The sequence below is a fragment of the Schistocerca piceifrons genome, chromosome 6, assembly GCF_021461385.2.
Source record: "Schistocerca piceifrons isolate TAMUIC-IGC-003096 chromosome 6, iqSchPice1.1, whole genome shotgun sequence".
NCBI lineage: Eukaryota > Metazoa > Arthropoda > Insecta > Orthoptera > Acrididae > Schistocerca > Schistocerca piceifrons.
The window spans coordinates 69,321,218-69,339,853 of NC_060143.1; the positions used below are offsets into that span (position 1 = coordinate 69,321,218).

General features: G+C 37.6%; 1 protein-coding gene across 1 annotated transcript in view; it reads left to right on the forward strand.

The window, feature by feature from the left end:
* LOC124803145 (AT-rich interactive domain-containing protein 5B-like) overlaps positions 1–16,829 on the forward strand; it is a 62,026-nt gene extending 45,197 nt beyond the window's left edge. Inside the window, exons 4-8 of the mRNA XM_047264325.1 lie at positions 3,512–3,630; positions 5,812–5,989; positions 8,662–8,812; positions 8,910–9,051; positions 12,096–16,829. Coding sequence (XP_047120281.1) covers positions 3,512–3,630; positions 5,812–5,989; positions 8,662–8,812; positions 8,910–9,051; positions 12,096–13,955 — 2,450 coding nt within the window. The 3' untranslated portion in view covers positions 13,956–16,829. The remainder of the gene's footprint in view (positions 1–3,511; positions 3,631–5,811; positions 5,990–8,661; positions 8,813–8,909; positions 9,052–12,095) is intronic.
* Positions 16,830–18,636: the final 1,807 nt, after the last annotated feature.

Sequence of the window (18,636 nt, forward strand, 5' to 3'; positions counted from 1 at the left end):
AGATCTTGACACATTTACTTCAGATTCTTACACAATATTCTACTAAACAAATAGACAGAAATTGACCTAGAGAGGGGAGAGGAAGAGATGGAGAGAGAGAGAGAGAGAGAGAGAGAGAGAGAGAGAGAGAGAGAGAGAGATATGGGGGGGGGGCAGAGGAGGTTATGCACTGAGAGATGGAGGAGGAGGAGATGTACAGAGAGAGAGGGGAAATGACAAGATGAGTGGAGAGAAGGGAGAAAGGAATTTCGGATTCATATGGAATTCCTATACATATTTAGCAATTGTGGAGCATTGCCAGGTTCGCTATTAGCTACATAAAAATGAAAGATATCAACACAAAACTTTATTTACATATAATACCTTTCACTGTTTTCCAATGTACACACTACAGCTGTCAAGTCATGTATTGTAACATGGGACCAACTTTTCAACTTCCATGTTGCATTCCTCTACTGCCAAAGATTTGTGCCAAAGTCTCACTGTTTGTTTGAGGTCTTCATCATTTGTGAACTGTTTTTCACTCACAAATTCTTTGAGTTTGGAGAGTAAGTGTAAATCACTTGGTACCAAATCAGAGCTGTAAGGAGGATGCCCAAAAAATTGCCACTCAAGACTTTAAGTTCCTGCTGTATTTGAGCTGACGCATGAGGCTGCGCATTGTCTTGAATAAAAACTACCTTTACTGACAACATTCCATGTCACTGAAGACTCGTTTAGTGTGCTGTCGCCATAAATAGTTTTCATTTGCCAAAATATTTCTATAGGCCAAAATTTTTGTGCCTTCAGACAACAAATGACTCCATACATTTCACATTTGGTGGGAGTTTCAGTTTACAGTGCCAATTCGAAAGGTTGCAGAACACAGAGGTGTGACTGCTTGGCAACAAAATTTAGCTCACACTGAGACATGGGAGGAAGCTAACTTGCACACCTGCGATCATGGAGGTAGCACTGGGTGTGGTTCACAATTGTTCTTTACTTTCTGGATAACCCTCATACATCCTGTACAGGAACCACAAGGCAATTATAAGAGTCGAAGGACATGAGGCAGAAGCAGTTGTTGGGGAGGAGTATTATTCAGTCTGCACGTTGAGCAAGCAGTAAAACAAACCAAGGAGAAATTAGTAACAAGAATCACAGGTAATGGTGAAGAAATTAGAACTTTGATGTTTAACGATTCTGAAATTTGGTCAGAGACAGGAAAGGACTTGGAAGAACAGTTGAATGGGAAAGATAATGTATTCAAAAGAGGTCAGAAGTTGAACATCAACTAAAGTAAGAAAAGGGCAGATGGGTGATAGTAAGCAAAATGTTTCTGGAAAACAGAAATTTGTTGTCATTAAATATAAAGTCCTTCTCAAGGAAGATGTGAAATGTAGCTATGTACAAAAGTGAAGTGAGGACAGTAAACAGTTCATACAAGAAGAGACTAGAGGGTTTTGAAATGGGGTGCCAAGAAGAATAGTGAGTATTGAACAGACAGATCAGGCAACTAATAAAGAGACACGGAATAAAATCGGGGACAAAAGATCTTTATGGCAAAACTTGAATACAGGAACTTGATAGGGCACTTACTGAGGAATTAATAATGGAAGGGGGTTGGGTGGTGGCGGGAGAGGTGAAAGTTGTAGAAGGAGGCCAAGACATGACTACAATAAGCAGATTCAAATGGATGCAGCTTGCAGTAATTATGAAGAGATGAACAGATACAGATTAGAACACCATGGAGGGCTGCATCAAAACCAGTGTTCAGACTGAAGACCTGGACAACAATGGACATACAAAGCTGATTTGTTAAGCTCTCTGGCTAATTTAATACAGTGGCCTGGTTTGTTAAGTTTCTAACAAAATGGCACTCTTAGACAAGATATCTGAGAGATTTTGTGCTGCCAAAGGACCTCAACATGCTATACCAGGCAATGAGGGTAGCTATTGAAATGATATGACTGAAAACATCTCCAGAGGTCTTTCATTCTTATTTTGACCCCATTCTACATCAAGCAGTGGTTGGCTGGATGTGGTTGTACGCTATAGTATAAAACCATAAGTTAATTTTATTTTCTTTGTACTGCAGATACACTTTGCAACAGTGGAGTGCAGCAGAATGGGTAGCTTCTTCTTTTAGTTATTGGACACTAAATACTTCATAGAGTTTGGAAACCGAAGTTTCATATAGTGCCTCAATTTGCTGTTACAAATATATATGTCATTTTCGTAACATTGGATATGATTCATTTACTGTTGCATGCATTATTTAATGCTTCAGTTCTCCAAAGGCATAACAGCTACACACAGAAAGTTGCCAAAAGTAATTGCTCTCAATTGGAAATCACTGTGAAGTACACACTTGCTCCTCCCATACTGACTCACTCCAGTGAACTACGGAGTCTTTCAGCAATGGCAATAATCAGTGGAATTATTGATAAAATCTTTGACTTTGTTGCTCTTTTAAAATGTGAATTTTTTCTTAATCACACTATATGTTCTGACTACTGCTATTATCAGACAAAATTTGTGGAAAATCACAAAACAGTTCATACTGCAGCATACAGTTCATTTGTATACCATATCTAAGTGCAGTGATTAGGGATTTTGTTATTCCATGTACTTAAAATCAGAAGTGTGCTGTTCAACACAAATCGTGTGAACTGAATGTCTTTACTTGATGATACTACCATAATTTGATTTGAAATGTTTCACAACTTCACATCACAAATTACGTGAAAATATTTGTGTGGAATAAGTAGAGACTGTAGCTGTACATATTGTGTGCACTCAACTAACCAATGTCTCTTGGCGGTTGCATGTCATGGAATAGAGTAGTGCTTGTAATTGTGGAATGACCAACACTCATGAAAAAATTAGTTAAACAATTGACGACTTAAAATGTGTGCACAATAAATTTATCTGATGATGCTGCTGATAAAAATACAGAAAGTATGCACTAACACCTAGCTTCAGTCTGTCAGTGTTATTGGTAATTTACGTTAATGCCTAGTCCCGTTTCTTCAGTTTATATCAGTGTGTGCCTTTAGTGTAGTAGTAGTAAACTTTAGTAGTAATGGATTGATAGCTTTAAAATTAAAGTTGTCGATGTGTAATTTTCTGTATATGGATACCTTTTACAAACTGAGGATTTTGTGTTTGGATCTTTGTGTAATTAATGATAAGTTGAACTGAACAGTGTTTGAATTCCTGGACTTCACTGAGTGTACTTCACATACTTCGAGAAAGGTTTTTGTAGGTATATCATTCATAAAAATAGCCCATACTCACTGATTGCTCATCATGTCTTACTACAGGGTTGGTTAAACTTTCTGAAATAACTTGGTAAGGTGTATTAGTAATAAACAGATAAGTGGAAGTGCATTTGGAACAAGATGCGTGGTCTAGGTGTAAAGGTAATAGGGGCAGTGTTGCTGACTATTTTTTGTTTGCCAGCAAAACTTGGAACACATTATGATATGTGTTTATAAACCTTTATGAATTATAATTTCTCACTCCACAGCGCCAAATTTGAAAGGACGGCCAAGAAGAAAACGAAAAAAGCGCAGCCTGTCACCCGGTGGCTCCGAATCAAATGAGTCGGAGTCATCACTGTCCACCGTATCATCCTCAGCAACAAGGGTATGTAGCAGATACATATCTCTCATTCTGTTAAGTAATAACTTAACAAGAGAAACCACATCTATGGAGGTTCACGTTGAAATAGGTGCAGCAAGTTGCCCATTTTTGAAACCAAGTATTCAAAAAGAAGGTTATTGGACCTGTTTGGAACAAGAACTAGAGTTCAAGTAGTATATCTACCTACCCAGTTCAGATTCAGTCCAAATAATTGTTGCAATGTGAACATGTACACCTTGTTAAATGTCTGTAATCCATTCAGAAACATGTTGCTTCCATATATATAATTTCCGTGTGACCTGATGACATGATCAGTTGTCTGGGTGGCCTGCTATGTATGGAACGTTGTTCACCAGTGAGCTTTACACAGTCACAGCTTAGCTAATTCAACCACACCACAGTGTTTGTAATAGATAGCCAAATGTCTTGGTAAGGTGCCGTGACAGATACTTGGAGAAATAAAATTTATAATGAAGTAATTTCGAAAGTTTACAGAGATTAAAAAACATACAAATATTTGACAGCAACATATAAGACGAGTAGTATATGATGATGGTGTGATGAAAGAAAAGCTGAAGGAAGTTTGACAAGTCACATTTTTTTTCGCCCTATTCATTAGTCATGCTCCTCCTTGTCGTCCTCGTCCTCCTCTGTGAATCGTGGAAGTAAGTAGAGCAAAAGAGCCATCAGTATAGGATTCTTTGTGATTATGATTAAGAGCTTGTTTCACTACATTAGTATTACTTCCAGATAGTGTAACTTACCTTCTGTTTCTTTGTAGTGTGTGAGGTGGTGCAGTAGTTAGAGGAACAGGGTTCAAATCGCTGTTTCACTATAGAGATTTTGATACTCCATGGTTTTCCTGAAAGACTTACTATGTGTTCCGGGCTGGCACTTTTGGAAAGAACTTGTCTAGTTTCCCTCCACAGTCAAATTTCTCTCCGCTGCTAATGACATCATCATCAATGGGACATGAAATAAGATCTTTCTTCCTTTTATTACTTTGATGTTACTTGGTCACCATTTCTCTAAATGCAAGAAGGTCATATGATATAAAAGTTTTTAAATCTCCTATGTTTCATCATGAAGTGTAGATAATTTGGATGTCAAATGTTACTAATGATCATTTTATTCCATTGATTGATTTGATTGTGTACGCTAGTCAAGTTAGGTTTTTCGTGTGTGCTCTCACATTGAACTTGTTGTGTTTGTTGATCTATTTACAAACAGCTCAAGATTTCGTTAGTGGAGTTTGTAACTGACATTAGATTTTCTAGTCTGGCAATCAGTTATAGTTTAACAGCTTCCACATACATTGACCCTGGAGTGGCATATAATGTTGTGTTTCTACATTGTGTCATTTATGTTCTCATCATTATGTGTTGTTGTCACCCAGTAAGATTTAATTCAAACTGTTTTCAGTCCATGACAGAGGATCCTGAGGTTTTCGGTTGTTGTTTTTGCAATTAGTATATTGTAATAAACAATACAGTAAATATTTACTGAAGTAGAGATGGCTAAGTATAATAGTCCATCACCCCATTTCATTCACGTTACTTTGATAAGGGCAACGGTGGTTGTTTGATATTTCTGAAAACCCTATTAATTAGTGTCAGGTATTTCATTTGTCCTTTCTGATTTGGTTAATTGATTATTCATTGTGTAGATGATTGCCTTTGACAGCACTGAAAGAACAGATGTTGATTTGTAATCAAAGGGGTGATGCAGAGTATCTTTCTTTTATAGGTGTGTGGGTATGGAATTAATACTTACTTAAAAAGTAGAAGGGACAGTAAGGAATCCAGTGTGAAATCTACAACACAAAACTACTTAACTGTGGCCCATGAAAATTGGATTAGTGGATTGATAATGACAATGGTTCATTTTGTTTGGTATCAAGTAAAAAATGTTTGCAGAGGTTGGTGTAGACCAGGTGACAGGAAAAAGACTTCGGGGTAGTAGACACTCAAATGATTTGTACCAACATTCAGTAGTTGGAGTATTTTGGTATGAACTATTTTTTAAAATATAAAATACATGTAAGTCACTTGAAACTGTATTTAATTATCCCAGTGCGTTTCCTGCTTTGTTTCAGCTGTTAATTAACACTGAATGTGTCTGTGTAACCATGTTTGCTGTATGATTTTCTGCCCATGTGCTGACTGGGAGGTGATTTTGTTGCAGGGGCGGCCTGGTGTGAGGAATGGGATAGCAGACCCTGGCCGCGCGCTGGCTGTGACGAGGCGCAGCGGCCGCCTGGCCTCATCGCCTGAGGAGCGGGACTTCCTTGCCAAGCTGCACAGCTTCATGAGGATGCGCGACACTCCCATCTCCAGGGTGCCCCACCTCGGCTTCAAGGAGAGTGAGTCTACTTACTTCCTGATAGAAATACCTGCAGAAAGCGTATTCCACTGGATTATGACATACTATTTTTATGCCAGAACTTATAGAAAAGGAAGAAAGAAACAAAGACTACTTATAAAATAGATGTGGCTTGTAGCTTCAGTACTAGGGAAGGCTGTGAATCTGCTACCAATGTCGTCAGTTTTTGAGTGCTGGAGAATCTTGCCAATTTTTTGGTCCTCCACAATTACATCACAAAACACTTGTTTTTGGCAGTTTTATGTGCTGCACATGTTTGAAGAATCATCAAAATGCCACTAGTGTTAAAAAGTAACTTGCAAAAAACAAATGTTAGCAAGCAAGAAACTTGTTAAAAGCTAAAAATAATGACACACATTTTGCGTCCTTATCTCTTCTAAATGATTGTTAAACTATCACTCAGTGGCGGCTCATATGTGGACTGTATTCTTGTGCCATCTAGCATTTAGAAACATAGCGTGCTTTTTCTACAGTGGATAGAATTGCCAGTGCCAGAAACAAAAAGAAGGATATATAACTCTATCAAAACATTCCTATTAAATCTTGATTAATGTCACATCAAAGGATAATTGAGATTCAGAGACATGGATTTGTGAGTGAAGTTCCATCCCTGATTCCCCATTGTTGTGAGCAGTGGATGTGAAAATTGTATGGAGTTGGTACTCCTACCATAGACTGAGCCAGTTAAGCCGCCTAGAAGCCCATTGGAGCTATATTCCATAGATGTAATGCACTCCAAACATCTGCCACAAGAAGCTATCTTGCATTTAAAATTAAAATTTAAAATTAATTATCATCTGTTTGGAAAACAACTCTTGATATCAACAGTTCCAAAAACATTGACTATCAGTGCTCAAATATGTTTGGAAAATATTTGACATGCTTCCTGATAGTTGAAATCCTGTAGTACATTGGTAAGAAATATATTTAATATATGTTTTGTGGCAGTTCCATTTCATGGGCTTTAACTGCGTGCCACTCTTGCTATGGATTATCGCACATGATCCACAGAAGGTACAGTGCCATATCAGAAATTTTGTAGAGCTGCATCATAGGAAGATCATTAAATCTTACCTGGCACATGTTATTTGAAAATAAAAGAAACACACATTTTAATGAAAAATTAAACTAAAGTACTCTTAAATGACTTTTTTTTAAAAATTCGTTGCACGTTACAGATTAGTACAACATTTTTCAAATTTGTCTGCTTGTTTTTGGTATGATGAACCTTCTGAAAGAATGATATCAAATTCTGAAGATTGATGTTATATAATTTGAATATATATTGTATGGTTTACTGTAGCTAACAGGATTTTTTGCTGTGTATCCATGATGTTAACTTCCAGAATTTTAAAAGACAAACTAACTTTCTAGTATGCTGTGGTTTTAGTGCAGTTGCCCTCTTAACTCAAGTGAAATATTTCTCTTTTAATACAACAATTGATTAATATGGACATCGCTCTTCTAGCAGCTAGCTGAAAATATGTTGCAGTAAAAAATACAAATTTCTCGTATCAGTTTATACCTACTCTATAAGGAAATGAATGTATGGAAGAAACAGTGTTTGGGAGTGCAAAGTGTGAATACCTTCAATAGTTTTGAAATAACAGTTTGCTCAGGGTGAAGATTATTAAGTGTTACTAGCAGTCTAATGAAACAGTATCATCATTAAAGAGAGTTCTCTAGACTTAATTTCTTGAAAGTAATATGCAGACCTGTGATGACAAAATAGTCAGTTCGTCTACCTCTACATCTACATGGATACTCTGCAAATCACATTTAAGTACCTGGCAGAGGGTTCATCGAACCACCTTCACAATTCTCTATTATTCCAATCTTGTATAGCGTGCAGAAAGAATGAACACCTGTATCTTTCCGTTCGAGCTCTGATTTCCCTTATTTTATCTTGGTGATCGTTCCTCCCTATGTAGGTCGGTGTCAACAAAATATTTTCCCATTCGGAGGAGAAAGTTGGTGATTGGAATTTCATGAGAAGATTCTGTCACAACGAAAAACGCCTTTCTTTTAATGATATCCAGCCCAAATCCTGTATCATTTCTGTGACACTCTCTCCCATATTTTGTGATAATACAAAACGTGCTGCCTTTCTTTGAACTTTTTCGATGTACTCTATCAGTCCCATCTGGTGAGGATCCCACACATCTTTTCATATAAATTCTTCAGTCATTGATGAAGTCCTTGTAACATAATGACACATTAAGGCAGTCTGATTATCTTGCAGTGAAATGTATTGATTTTGAACTCTTTATATTGCTCCAGACACACACAAACTTGGCTTGAAAAGTTTGTCTTTCAAAATGGAGAAGTTACAGTGGGTCACCAATTACTGCTCTGGAAATAGTCCACCACTTTTAATTTGCTTGATGGGGGACTGAAACATATTTGTGAAATGAATACTTATGGAGTGTTTTGTGTTTTCCTGACAAAAATTGATATTGGCATTTGTGCTTCATATTGTTGAGTTTTTAAGATGGGAAACAGTCTGATCAGAGGATGATTGTTATCATGGGTATGTATATTTATTTCTAATCATTTCCAATTTTACGTGTCCATGTAGTAATGTTAATTTAAAACATACCATTTGCTCCACAAAATGCAAATATTGTTTCATAAGATTGCTTTTTCTTTCAGTTGATCTCTTTGCATTCTTCACTAAAGTCCAGAAACTGGGAGGCTATAATGCTGTAACTGCCAACAAGATGTGGAAGCCAATCTATGATGAATTAGGTGGTGACCAAGGCAACACAAGTGCAGCCACTTACACAAGGAGACATTACGAGAGGTGCGTCTTGAATAATCCTTCTGAGTGTCCTGTGGCAACATAGATGCGTGTGTTGACAGCTGGACTAAAATTTGCTATTACTTTATTTCATTTACAGGTTATTGTTGCCTTATGAGAAAAGTGTGAAAGAAATTCCAAGCAAACAGGCCAGTAACCGACAACTTGTTAAACTTAAAGCTATAAAACCAGCTGAGAAGAAGGAAGTGACTATTGTACAAAGCAAGCAGACTGACACGAAGGTTAGTAACTCAGAATTTACCACTTTTCAGTCCATCTTCTATTTTAAGCCTGCACCATTCTTCTTTTACTATCAGATATACACCATGTAAATGATAATAAAAGACGGAGAATTTTGTACAGCTTTCCTAGTGTTGAAAAGTGTGCTGCTTGTGGTACTTATTTAGAAAGTTTAAAATGAAGACACATGGCTGTTGCTTTTTTGCACTCATTTGAAGTGGTCAGGTGGACTGAAGGGTAAGAGTAGGGAAAAATGATGTGTATATGTGGCAGTTCATCTACTTTGATAGAAAATTTCTGAAAGTGTGCTGGCAAAATGAAAGTGTATGAAGCTCATGCATACTCTACACTGGCAGTGAAGATAATTTATTTCCTGGGTTATGAATTGTAATATAGATGCAGAAGCTAGTTCTGATTTGAGACAGTTAACTCAATTATCATCTGTTGGAACTTATACCTATGCATGCCCCCCTTACTGCCCCTGATGTTTTACACAGTACCACATTCATGCAAACCACTCGATGAAGATTTTACTGTAGGCTCCCTGTGTAACGCTCATTAGGAAAGGATACACAGAGCTGGATACTTTTGGAGGTGCAGATTCATGACCACAGACAGTTTCTTTGAGTAGGAAGAAAGTATGACATGAGCTAGTTAGGCTGTAGTGTGGACAAGTCTGCTGAAACACAGCCTGTATTTTCACCATAATTATGATGAGCTAGTACATTGTCACTGTGGAGCAGGATCCCACACGGAGCTAATTTTAGAGTAACCTCTGTAGCCTGATTCCAGAATGTGAGCTGGGAGTTATTGTCTTTGCCTCACCCAAATTCTGTTAACGATGTGACCAGTTGCCATGAAGAATATATGTGCCATCTCTCTCTCTCTTCATTCTTCTCAAGTGGACTGCTTCTGTTAAAACATGAAATTGTGACAGCCATTTTGACTGCATTTGAGCACCCAGAATCAAGTTTTTCTAATATTTGCTGGTGCAATTCAGCAAGTTGAGTTTTTTGCTCAAGGGTAACTGCAGATCGTTTTTGCACGAAGATTGTGTTCCATGATTTTATAAGTTGCTGGCAGGCCAATCCCAAGAATGCACTCAATTTATTGACAATTACAGCAAAGAGCCCTCTTCAACCATCGTTCCAACTCCAGCTACACCCGTTACTGGCCATGAGGAATGACTTATGCCTTAAAGAGAGTTTCATGTGTGAATGTGTTAAACTCATGGAATAATGTTGCTTTGAAAGATGAGTAACTATCAAATGGCTGCTGCGAGCAGTCCAAGCACCAATTAGCATATAAGTCTACCTTAAAATTATATTAAAAAACTCATGGGGAAAATGCTTCTATTTCCACTCAATTTCTTCTACATTATAACAGGCTCCTATGAAAGACTAAAGGTCATCCCTGTTGGCTAAGCTTGTTGGAATTTTTAACTACTTTCTAGAAGTGGGTGTTGCTAAAGACCAAGTTTCTTTGAAATGAAACTATCAACAACAACCTAGGATGTCCAAAAATCTTCACAGTGATGCTCATATAATCCTGATATGTTGTTTGGACAAAAGTGGAACTGTAACTCTGGTCTTTATGGTTCATAATTGGATTATTGGAAGGAGAAGTTATAAAGGAAGGTAAAACCAAAAGACTGACACACTAGACTGTGTGTGCGCTTTCACTGGAATTGTGCTTTACCTCTGAGAACAGATGTCAAAATGTTGAAAGCACACAAATTGAAATTTAAATTAATTCAATACTAATTTAATGTCAAGTGATACCTCCCTCATCTCTTACTATAAAATTTGTATCAGTGAAAAGGAATGCTTATCAGATGAGAGACTTATCACATAGTAATGAAACCTGCATCTCTCATTGGATGGAAAAAATTAAAATAGTCTCTCACATTTTAGGTTTTTATAGCTTATAAAGCACTAAGCTTTAACTTATTACTATATCATATGTGCATGTTAATTAACATGCACATATGATACTATAATAGCTTAAAACTTAATGTTCTATAAGCTATAAAAATAAGCTATAAAAACTTAAAATATTTGAAACTAATTTAATTTTTTTCCTATCCAATCAGAGAAGTAGGTTTCATTTGAATATTTATGTATTTTCTTAAGTTGGAGTATGGTTGGTTGTATCCATCGAAATTTGTGACCCAAAAAAAGGCTCAGATTTTTGCTTTTTTTGGAGAACAATATCTTAATTGAGTGATTTTAGCACAATAACAAGAAGGTGGTTTTGGCAGAGTGGAGAGTTGAGCTAGGACTTGCAATTTGCTTTGGGGACTCAGCTGGTACAAGCAATGCATGTGAAAGGCACTCCTGGGTACGGGACATTTTCTTTAATGGTCAAGAAGATTCATAATGACACTCATATAAATGCTGTGTTACCCTAGCCTTGCTTAATCCATTATTACATCTATCTCAGAGACAACTTCAATTGGTCACAGCTTGTTACACACTTCATGCTTACTTTCTCTTGGTATTTTTCCTGTACCTTTTCTACAAGAAGTACATTAACTGTTTTCTGAAGAATTTTGCTGTGATATTATTGTATATATGCTGTTGTACTGACTTAAACTGATTGATCAGTATTTTTCATAAAATTCCGAACTGTTTCCTGGCTAGGTCAGGCATGCAACTAAATGTTGCCAAAAGTTAACTCAGTTTGAAGGACTCTTGCAAACTCAGAAATGCATTAGAATTCAGCAAGCCATAATAAATAACTAAATGATTCAGTGATGAATAAATGATGCTGTCAGTTTGAGAAGTTTTTTTTGTCAACGCACAGTGAAAAAAAGGGACTAAAAAATTAGGATTATGTTTTTGGCACAGAAATAAACAAAACTGACTGTAAAAAGCCAAGGCAGATTTAATTCAAAAGTGAATGACCAGGCATAGACATGCTTGTATACATTTCTGTCATGGACAAGATAAAATGTTAGTGAATGCCTCATGTTGTCTAAAATTATGACTGTAGGTGTAAACCTATCACAGATGTTTACCAGTGCCATTTTTGTGTCATGTTTCAGAATGCCATTACAAATGGGAACCGCAGTGATAAGGCTGCAGCAGATGTGAAGTCCTCTTCTTTGAGAAGTACACGTCCAAAATCAGAGAAGTCACAGGATGCTCCTGGCACTACTACTAACACAACAGAGCCTGCCCCACAAGGCAAAGAGAACATTCCAGTGCCCAACAAACCGGAGAGACCTGCCACTGATGTAAAATCCGAACAGCCGAGCAAAGCAGCTGAGCCTGAAATCATAGACTTGGTTTCCGACCAAGACTCACCGGTGAAGATTGGCAAGACTCCTGTGCCGGCACTGAAGAAGCGCAAACTGGAGATCCTGAAGGAAGGTGGCCTGGAGGTGACTGCCATTTCTTCCAGTGTGCCGGAAGCCACGGTCGGCTCAATAACGATTGTACCGGAGCGGCGGCCGTCAGTGATACAGCACGCGGCACCGGTGCCGTCAGCCGAGAACCAGGTGTCAATAACAGTGACTCCTGATGTCAGCCACATGATAGAGATGGCCAGCTCACCAAACACAGACTCAGCCTCTACGCCATCTCCATCGCCCAACTACGAGTCTGCAGGTACTGCCACCGGAGCTGCCAGCTCGCTCAACAGCCACCGTTACCTGCCCGAACTCAAGATACCTTCAGTGCAGAATCTTTATGGCAGCATGTCATCTCCTCCTCCAGCATCCTCATCTGCACATTCCAGCAGTTCTTGTGATAGCTGGACGCCTCCAAAAGTCGTGCAGTCACGCTCCATCTATGCACGCTCAGAGACTGTCATCTATGGTGACCCCAAGGACGAGATAGAACACCCCAAATACTACGTCCCTGGACGTGTGCCTCCGAGGCCACTTATACCGACCGAAGTCCTAGACCTGAGGAAGAAGGGTTCTGAGAAACCAATTGTGACTGTGAGCCGTATCCCCAATGCAGACCCTCCTTTTTCTGGACTGAGTACTCACAGCAGACCATCTCCAAAGCTGAACAACGGCCCCCAATTCTCTGTAATTGGTGGGCGGCACATTGTTGGCTCCAATTTGGAAATCACTGTAGTCGATGTGCCAAAAACCCCCGTGCAGCCCCAACCTAGACAAACCAGTCAGAGGAACACACAATCCCAAAAGAAAGGTGCATCTCAGAAATCCACGTCATCCAAAACGAACTCTAAAAGTGAGAACAGTAGGCAGAATTCTGCAAGCGACTCTCACAAGAGGAACAGTAGTTCTACCTTCAATGCAGCCCAGCTTATAATACCGAACCCGTACCTGTCGTCTACTGCAAACGGACGCAAAAACGTTGCCGAACTAGCCAGAGTTCGATCACAGCAGCAGCAGCAGCAGCAGCAACAGCAACAGCAGCAGCAGCAGCAGCCACAACAGAACCACCACCAGCAGCAAGCACAACAAAACCATCAGCAGCAGGTGCAACAACAGCAACACTCAGTAAGGCAACAACACAAAAAGAATGTGAACTCATCTGAAGACTCTGTGTCGTACTTGCCTCCCAGCGTACAAGGCTGCAGTGTTTCCAGCTATCCACCACATGCCGAGTCAGTGAGTGGAAGCACAGCCAAATCTCCTCCCTATTTGCCAATTGTCGACCCTATGTACTACCAGTCGGTGTTTGGTGGAAGGACTCCTGCATTGTTTTCAGCGGGCCTCTTGCCACGTGTGCAGTCGTCGGCATCGACGCCGGTGTTTGCTCCCACTGCTGAACAGTTACAGTTGTACAAAGAGCTCATGAACCACCACCACGGGGGACTCTCGCTGAGCCAGCAGATTGCAGCTACTGGTAACTTCTTAGGCCTCTTGAGGGATGGGTCCACCTCTATTACACCAGTCAGTCCTACGCAGTTCCCCACATTCAAATGACATCAGTAAAGATGTGCACAGTATCATTAAATTCTTGTGACATTATGGTGACTGTAGCATACAGAATCCCCTGTTAAATGACCTCTCATTTCACAGATAATTTTTATTTTGACTGATAATGGCATGGTATATCTGTCCATTATACCATTCGTTATTTTTCTTTGAACCCATTTATTTCAGAAGATATCTGTCAATAGTACTTGTACTATACCCCGAGCAGTTTTTATTCTTTTGTTTTAGAAGAATTGACTGTGCTAAAATTATAGTTAACAGTTGCCAAATATTTTATATGTGTGTCTCCAAAATTGCAGTCACGAGTACTGTGTCTAGTAAGAGGCTTTAAATCAAGTTTGTAATATTGTAATATAGTTGAACTTTTATTCATGAAGAACTTGTTGATTGTTCATTAGTTTCTTCACAATCAGTAGGTTATGCTGTAGGATGTGTACAGTATTCAGTTTGATTGATTGTAGTGTTGAGTGAGCACATATAGGGGGAAACAGAGGGAGCTGTAAAATAGGAAAGCTGAAAAGCTACATCTCCTATTTCTTCATTAAATGTGTTTCCGATGATTTTATTTGAAGCATGTGTTTCAATAAGCAGAAAGTTATTTTTTTAAGAAGTAAAACTAGAAGAAACTAATAGTGTGAGGGCATTACAGGAAAATATGTTTGTGTGTTAAAATTCAATATTTTTATTCTTGGGCATTTATTTTTATTGATTTGAATAGTAATATTTTAGCTGGATGCCAAAGAGCAGATTCGTTTATCAATACATATTTTGTACATTCATTGGAATTAGCTTTCATAACTCACTGTAGCACTGAGATGCGTTACACGATGTGGAAATGATGACACACTGAGTGGTGGCTACAGCATCGTTACATTTTATTTTGAGAGTGGATACAAATGATTATGAAGTGGCAGCTTGTGGTATTGATATGTACAAACTGTAGCATGCACTGATTATATAAGGCACAGTAATTGTCTCTGTGTGAGAATACCGAAATGAAGACAGGTAAAACAGTAATGGTGTATGTTACTGTTACATTGGAAGTATTCATTTTGTATCAAATTCTAGAAAATCTTGCCAGCAACAGAAGAAATGCTTGTGAACCTGGTAATCCCAGAAACTAAATATTACAGACTCAAAGTTCTCATTGAATAATAAGTGGTTTGCTTCTCCAAGCACCTTTCCAGTTTCTGTGTATATGATCTCACTATGTACCTGGAGTTTTTCAACCTATTTCATGGCTCATTGTAAATATCGCACTTTCATAAATTACACAGAAAATTCCCAAATATCTACAGTGTTCAAATGTGGCCATAAAAATACCTCAATGTAATGCACTGATTTTGTTCTTTTCTTCAAACTTTTTCTTCTGTGTTCAATTTTTAACCCTTGCATTTTATTTTACATTGGAGAAAGATCACCTGTGTATGTGTGTGGTTCATGTCGTTATGTAATTTATGTACATATCAGATTTTTTGCTTTATTCTTACTTTAGTATATTTTGGCTTGAACTTATTACAGAGAAAAGATTTTTAGATTAAGAATATTTAATTTTTGTTATGACATTATTAAATTTTCTATTTAGTTATTTAGTAATATCAAATTTATGCTTATAATTTTTTTAGTTATTTTGAGTTATGAGAAATATAAACAAATTTTGTAATAATTTGTTATAAAATGGCATGGACTTTATCATGATATTGCATTTCATTGCAACTTCAGAAAAAAGTGAATGATTGTGTGTAGTTGTTAGTCATTTGCAGTAATGTGCAAATGGTTCTTTCTTGTATATTAAGAGCCTGTATGTAAATACTGAATCTGATGCAACTTGCTGTAATAATCAGTGTGAAAACTAACCTTTTACACCATCTTAGGTATATCTGGATAACCTTATTGCAAAAATGCATATATGCCAGTGCAAGCACAAACATAAATTATAATTATACATGCTGTATACTTCTGAAATTAACCACCAATGTCGAAACATCAGGATACATTTCTCAATTTCTGCATCTGTGGTAGCATGTAATTCTACATGATGTGTGGCCCAATTTTTATGAATAATATGAAACCCCTTACTTTTTAAATTAAATGTTTGTACCTGTGTTAAACTACAATCACGACATTCATCAAAGCTGGATAGGAAAGTTTATTTTACTTAAACATTATTCTGTTTGTATAACTAAATTCGAATAAATTTGTTAATTCAGAATGTAAGTTTCATGTATAAAGCTTAAATTGCCCATCAGAAATAACACCAGGGGATGAAAAGGAACTTGTTTAACAGTTGGCACAAATTTCTGAGGTGTACAGCTTTTAAAACTGTCCTGAAATTCTATAACAGTTTTTTTGGTCTGAATGTGTTCGTATCTGTAGTACTTTCAATCAAATTTAAGAGAGATAGTAAATCCGTTACATAGCGTAACATGAAGGTCCAAACAGCATATATCACAGGCTGCTACTGAAATGTTTCTTGTTTCTTCAGATGACTTGCAGGAAGTCTTCAATTTTTCAACTGTTCTCTTAAAAAATGAGAGAGCACTCAGGGATTATATACGCAATGAAGACAAAAATTTTGCCATAGTTGTTTTGAAGTAATTTTTTGCTGTGTCTTAGGTTGCCAGAATGAATTGCAAGAACTATACCATGTAACTTATTTTCAGTACAGTATACCATTAAATCTTCTGTTGTATTTTTTGTAGAGGCTGACATTGGTATTATGTCTGTATGTGAAGTGTAATATAATTGTGATATTGTATTTTGTTAGTGGTTTAGTCCGGCAGCAATGCAATGTGAAGTACATATTGTGTATATTGTTTTACTTTTATAATAAAAATCTTATCTGCCTAAACTTATTTGGAAGCTGTAAAATATGTAATAACACCTAAAGTAATTATTGAAAAATATAACTACAAAAAATCCAGTAAAGTGTGGAACAAGTGTGACACCGTATGTTGTGAATTTGCATAGAATACTACATTTTACTGCAGAACATTCCTGTGTCTGTGTAACTGTACTACTCTAGTGTCATTGCTATTGAAATGATGCAATACAAAACAAATACATTTGTGGCAGCTATAAAAATTATGTCAAGTTATATTATTTATCTTTTAAGAGCTTCACTGCCCTCAGTGTTATAGTGCAAATTTTCTCAGTTTTCCTTTCAATATAATATTCTCCTGTGTGGACAACTATCTTCTGCGCTGGAATGTGTTTGACAAGAATGCAGTACATTTGCATCTCAGTGTAGATCTCTGTAGTGTAACAGCAATGGTGGTGCTCTCCAGCATCAACTCTGTGCTTCAGTAGTGCTGGGCTTGGGAGAAACTTTTTACTTTCTCTGAAACTCATGCCTTAGAATTACTTGCAGTCAGTCATTATTACGTAAGTCATAGGTGATAATGTAATTGTGTAGGAGTTTGGTGGAACAGTTACACATAGGAGCTTGGAGCTACAGAAGAATGTCATTTATCTGAGAATCAAAACTAAATCTGTGTGATGACTAGCACAATGCGATTTTAGAAGGTGACCTTTCAAGTAGAAAATGATCTGCAACAAAGAGGGATACTATAAATATAAAAATAGGTTGAATTTTAATGGCAATGAAAGACTGGAATTTTCAAGTAAGAAGTAGATGCAGAATAAGGACAAAATGAGGTATAATGTTAAGCTGCTAATGATGCAGGTGAAGATCAAATAAATGTCTTAAATTTATAGTTAAAAAGAATCCCAAAATGGATAAGGGAAATGGTTCTCTCAACAGCATTGTGTTAATAACTTCATGGGGTACCACAGTAGACAGACACTGGACGTGTGTGTGTGGGAGGAGACAGTTTAAATCTGTGTCCCACCACCCAGATTTAGACCAAGTTAGGTGATGCAGTGGAGTGGTTAGTGCACTGGTCTCGCATTCAGGAGGATGACAGTTCAAATTCCCGTTCAATCATCAAGATTGGTGTTTTCCATGATTTCCTGAAATTAATCCAGGTAAATGTTGGGATGATTCCTTTGAAAAGGACTCGACCAGTTTCCTTCCCCATCCTTCCATAATCAGAGTTTGTGCTCCATCTCTAATGACCACACTGTTGACAGGACGTTAAACTCTCATCTTCATTCATTCATTCAGTCCTTCCTTCATTCTTCCATTTGTTCATTCGTTTGTTCCTTCCTTCCTTCAGTCCAGGTTTAGCTTTTCCATGCTTTTTATAAACGTAAGGACAGTTTCCCTGAAAGGGTGTGGCTGGTTTCCCTCTCCATACTTTGCCTATTAAAGCTATGCCCTAACCTCTAAGAGCTCATTATCAAAGAGACAGTAAACCAAAATCTTCCATTCTTGTTTTAAGGGAAGTTTTAGTTTGCCGCTTATTAGAAAAAGAATGAAACAACGTAATGGACATAGTAAAAGAGTTAAAGTAGTAGGAAACACAGTGATGAAGGTGTGGGAAACTGTGAAGCACTTTTAATGTGTATTGATGTCGGGTGAAAATATTAAAATTCAGGGTATGATAAAAGAAGCCAGCTGTGTAAAGCTACTTTAACTGTGGACAGAAAACTGCTGATCAGTGCAGAGAAAACACTGATCACATGGGAGGACACTTCTGGAGGTCTGTTTAAGGAGGAGAACCATCCCATCCCATAAGATGATGGAATAAGCACCTTGATTGTGTTG